At 31.9% G+C, this 5106-nt stretch overlaps 1 protein-coding gene across 1 annotated transcript in view; it reads right to left on the reverse strand.

Annotated features, from left to right (window-relative positions):
* Positions 1-5106, reverse strand: part of LOC106473763 (E3 ubiquitin-protein ligase rnf213-alpha-like) — a 49843-nt gene that overhangs the window by 3967 nt on the left and 40770 nt on the right. Inside the window, exons 10-11 of the mRNA XM_022402156.1 lie at positions 3568-3715; positions 1618-1768 (exon numbers count right to left, since the gene is read on the reverse strand). Coding sequence (XP_022257864.1) covers positions 1618-1768; positions 3568-3715 — 299 coding nt within the window. The remainder of the gene's footprint in view (positions 1-1617; positions 1769-3567; positions 3716-5106) is intronic.

Genomic DNA, 5106 nt, shown 5'->3' on the forward strand with positions numbered 1-5106 from the left:
TGAGCAATGTATGTTTCTGAACTTGTGCTTCTGGAATTCCTAATCCTGCTCAGCTTCCTTTAATTGACCATAATAAAAAAAAGCTCTTTTTAGGATAGGAATTTTCTACATGGATCAAATACCATGACATTGTCAGCAATATCTTTAGCATTCTGTTAAGTATTTGGTATGTTAGAGTGCAAACAATTTCAAGAGCAACTTCAAACAACTTTTGTATGTTTTTTTTTTTCTTCTTTGTTCCTGTTTATCTATTATTGTTATTTACCTGACACAAGAGTAATTTTTCCCAACAGACCTATAAAGATGGTCAGGCAAAACACCTGATCTGCCCTGACCTTCCTAATAAACTACTGACAGACAGTTAAATACCTGCAAATGTTTTCACTTATGCTTCAGTAAAAAACTCACAAAATACTGTTTCTTTATGGATGTCAGAATAGATGAAACGGCATCATATTTCCCTGAGGACAACTTTAGAAGACAAGTTGAAGGATCACTTAAAAGCTTACTTTTCTGGTTGTTTTCAACACAGCTTGTAAGTTGGAAATCATAAACTACAGGCATATGTTTCAGTTTTTTTAAATTACTGCACTTGTTTACCTTCTTTATAATTACCAAATAGTTTAATGTGGCAATTCAAAGGTATAGATAACAACTAGAGGTTACAGAATACAAATATTAGAAGAACATATGTGATGATTTGTACAGTGTAATGAGAGAGACTGTATAAAGCTGAAGCTAAAATAAACACAATTTGTTGGAGAAACATAAAATTGGTTGACACATTTAAGTTGAAACATGAATAAACTGCAAATAAAGATGAAGTAAAATGGCTATGATTATCTTCAAAATAATTTAATATAAGTTTAAAACAAGCAAAATTTAAACAATAAGTTCTGACTGCTTCAAATCAGAAATGTATCTTTCTGAAAATGCTAATTTTGCTTTCACAATTCACTTTCTCTTTGTAACTGATCAATCAGAAAGGTAAATCACAAGAACCTAAAATTATGTCTGTTCCATGCAACAGTCATATAGCACTCCACTATCCTTTTGTTTATGGAGTAAACATAATTTAGCCTTTTCTATGAAATTTAAAATAAATATGAAAATTTTTGGAATATAGGTAAAAAGTTAGTTTAATTTTAGTTAATTTAATTTTTACATTGGTTATAAATGCTTGTACACTTGCACACATATATATGCTGACTCTGAACTGTCTTCTGTTTATATGTACATAATTAAAACATCAGCTTTCATACATGTTTAATACATATAAGATATGCAAAATTTATTGGTTTAAAGAAGTAATGACTTAGTAAGTAAAGTGAAACTTGCATGCTCATATAAAATAAAATACATTTATCACATACATGTTCATTGTATGTGGCCAGAAAAAACAATACATAAATGTCATTTTAAATATTTCATCCCATTGAAAAATAAATAAGTAACGTAGCAATAATTAAAAATTTCTTCTGTTTTTCAACATCTATAATTCAAATACACAGTTTTATAGTTTTCCATTGGAAAAAAAGGAAGAAATTATAGCTCTCCAATTACATTTAGTTCACACATTTTTATAGTTTGTTGTACTATAGACAAAAGTGTGCTTACCTAAAAGTGCCTCCTTCTTGAAGCATCTGAGGTGAAGTTGCTACTGCAATAAGCCAGCACTGAGGTTTATCAACTACTTCATCTCTCTGGGTCAGTAAAAGCTGAAGTCGTTCAAGAAGAATTCTGTAGAACTTTGCTGAAGTTGAGAATTCTGCAGAGATATAATGAGGTAAATAATAAAAGTATTGTAAAGGTGCATCCATGTTTTGCATGTTGTTCCACTAACTGCATTAAAGGATATTTACCTAGGCTAGTAATATATATACATTATCTCAATAGGACAGTCAAATAGAACTGTGAGTAAAGTGAATAAAGAAAAAGCACATATGCACATAAAAAGAGAATGTTTATCCTTTTAATAACATTCTCTGAAAATTTACAGCAATGCTGAATTATAATTATGTATCCTTGAAATACTTACCGGGATCTCTCAACATTTACAATATTAAAAGATGACTGAGTCTTTTGTTGATTTTTTAAATCACTATTATGAAATCTTGCATTTAACATAATTTTTCTATTCAAATTGAGTTGAAAAATAGAATGTATAAACACTGGAAAAGAATATTTTGCCAAAATTAACTTTTGATTTAAGTGAAAACACAAATAACTTAAATGAAGGTAGAATAGTTCAGAATCTTTTTTTCATAAACACCTGATTTTGGAAAGCAAAATATACACAGTTATGAATACTGTCTCATAAAAATGGAGATATTATTATATGACTGACACCACCATATCTTGCATCATTTACTTTAAAAAAAATGACAAAGACATGACTGCTGTAACAAATGAACATATAACATCAGAACAATTTACATACATGGTACAGAATGGCATCATGTGCTTGCTACCTGTCTAGTTTATATGTACATGTTTTGAAATGTTTGTAGTTTTTTGGTTCAGTTTGGACACAGACAGCTGCTCAATTAAACACATCTCTTTCTGATTTTAGCTCTACCCAGGACCTGAATTCAGTAACTTATATTGTGTTTTGTAATACTTAAAGGCAGGTTTTCTTCTGCTAGATAGCTTTTAGTAAGGTTTAGATTTTTGGTGATAATTTAGTTCAATATTGAGAGTTTAATTTTGAATATAAATTGACTTAAGTTGAATTGAAATTTTTATAAGTATTTCATTTTAACTCAGAGTATGAGAATTTTTGTTTTATATTTTTAACTGTGAATTTATTTCAATTTCAGATTATAATAATTTTAACTTACAGTGGAGGGGGGAACTGGTGAAAAAAGCTTACTAAGGTTACTCTTCAGTACTCTCTCATGCCTGTGCAATACATGCACAATAAACATTTGTCCTTGCTTGTGTTTGTAAATGTGATTATCATGTGTGTGTGTGTGTGTAGATTTTATGTCTTGACTCTTTCTTTAAGATGAACATAGAGTTCAAAGAGTAACAGATCTGTAATTTGACATCTATCAGACTTCCAGTTAGAAGACTGTTCTTGCTCTGTGGTAAACCTGTGTACACCATATACACAACAGTTTTTTCATTTAACTAATGTTACTCAAACTTATGTGACACCTAAAAAATATACTGAAGATGTAGTTTCACTGATTTCTAATTATAGCTATACAGCTTGAATGTTTTTGTATTCAGGGAAGATAAAGAATTTAAATGGAGCTAAACAAATCAGTCCCAGGAACTAGCCTTATAATTCATTATATAACATCTGGTGGACTAGAAATGATTTATTCTATTCAAAAAAAAACAACAACAAAAACATACTTACAGTGTTAATAAAAATTTACACACAAAACTGCAAGTTACAAAAATGGAATTTTTTAACTTATATATATAACAATTCTTCCACTTAAACAAATTCTTTAAATACAAAGAAAAATATCACCATATTACATCAATTTCTTAAATTATAAAACATGCATTATTATAAAACATATTTATAAAAATATAAACAACAAATTCTTATACCCTCTACATTTTCTCTGCGTAGTAAGGAGACTAGTGTGTGGATGCATTTTGTTCCATTCCTGTCCTTTAGATCATATTTTAACATGGCCACAGCCTGCTGGATACAGCTCAAAATTAATTCAAATATATTTAGGGATGCTATGTTTGTCTGTAAATAAATTTTTAAAGATACTAGTTAGTAACACAACCAAATAATAATGCTTGAAGAATAAAACTCAAAATGCACTAAATGTTCAAGTAACCAATGACTAAAGACTGGTAAAGCAAATTAAAACATATAGATAAAGATTTTTGGCCAATATGTTGATTGTGCCACAAACAACTCATATATAAATCTTAAAATCAAATATATTAGTTATAATTTCAAGAATATTTATAAAAGTACTAAAGTTATAATTTTCCTACACTAAAAATGTATTTCCGATAGGTACTTCCCTCCGCTCACAAGATTAGCTATTCTTGTCCAGTGCTACCCTCTATATGCGAACTTTTTCTTTACGCATGCTACAAGCCTTCTGCTCCCCCCCCCCAATGGAATTTGAATGATTCCAACATGTCTCTCGTATAAACCATTATGTGTCACTTCTCCACCAATAGGAGCGTGACGTATGTGACTTCCTCTATACGCCTCTACCAAACTATCACTTCAAGGTTTGGCAGAAGAAGTATGCACTGGAGGAAAGTGGGGAGGAAAGGTGGAAAGTTTAAGTGGAGGGAATACCTACTGGAGATACATTTTCAGTATAGGAAAATTATAACTTCCCTCTGCTCACAAGATTAGCAAGAATCCCACATTGAATAGGTGGCGAGACCAGTGCGAGGGAATGACAGAAGTACTGCTTGAAAGCATCCGAAGGATACCCGTGGAAATGAAAGAATCAGATCTGTTCAGGGGAACTGCACCACTTCTAAGCCAGCTATACTCTTTGCCCAACCATGAAATATGTAGTAGATAAAAAGAGAAGAGCAAATCCAAGTGGGAGAGAACTGTAGCACGATAGTGATCCTAACCATGAAATATATAAGAAACTCAATCCTACAAAGTATACAAGTGGGTAAAACATTGGATGTTGTCCCTATGTGTAGAGTGGATAAGATTCGACGGACCGTACTCGGTAAGTGAACTACATACAAAACCCATGCCACTGGGAACTGACATCCACATGGGGGTAGAATGAGGATCATACTGTCTTCACCTTCAGTTCAAAAGACAGGGGAAAATCTAGAACCACTCCGACTCATGAGCATGACAGTTGTCAGCTTTGATCTATCTGTCGATTAGGGGACCTGACATCCAGTATCGAAAGGATGTCTATATAATGTAAATTAACTCCCCCAACAGAGAAACTGACTGGAACCATCCGAAAAGCAATAATATCTGCAGAATAAGATACAAACAGGGATAGCAAAAATGACAGAACCAGAACAATCCCCCTTACTACCACTGTGACACACAACACAGAAAGAGTATGATTGAGGGAGGAATATAGACAACCATAAACATGCGTGAGGACTTCTGTTGATTGGTTCTACTCTAAA

The sequence above is a fragment of the Limulus polyphemus genome, unplaced genomic scaffold (assembly GCF_000517525.1).
Source record: "Limulus polyphemus unplaced genomic scaffold, Limulus_polyphemus-2.1.2 Scaffold6486, whole genome shotgun sequence".
In the NCBI taxonomy this organism is placed as follows: domain Eukaryota; kingdom Metazoa; phylum Arthropoda; class Merostomata; order Xiphosura; family Limulidae; genus Limulus; species Limulus polyphemus.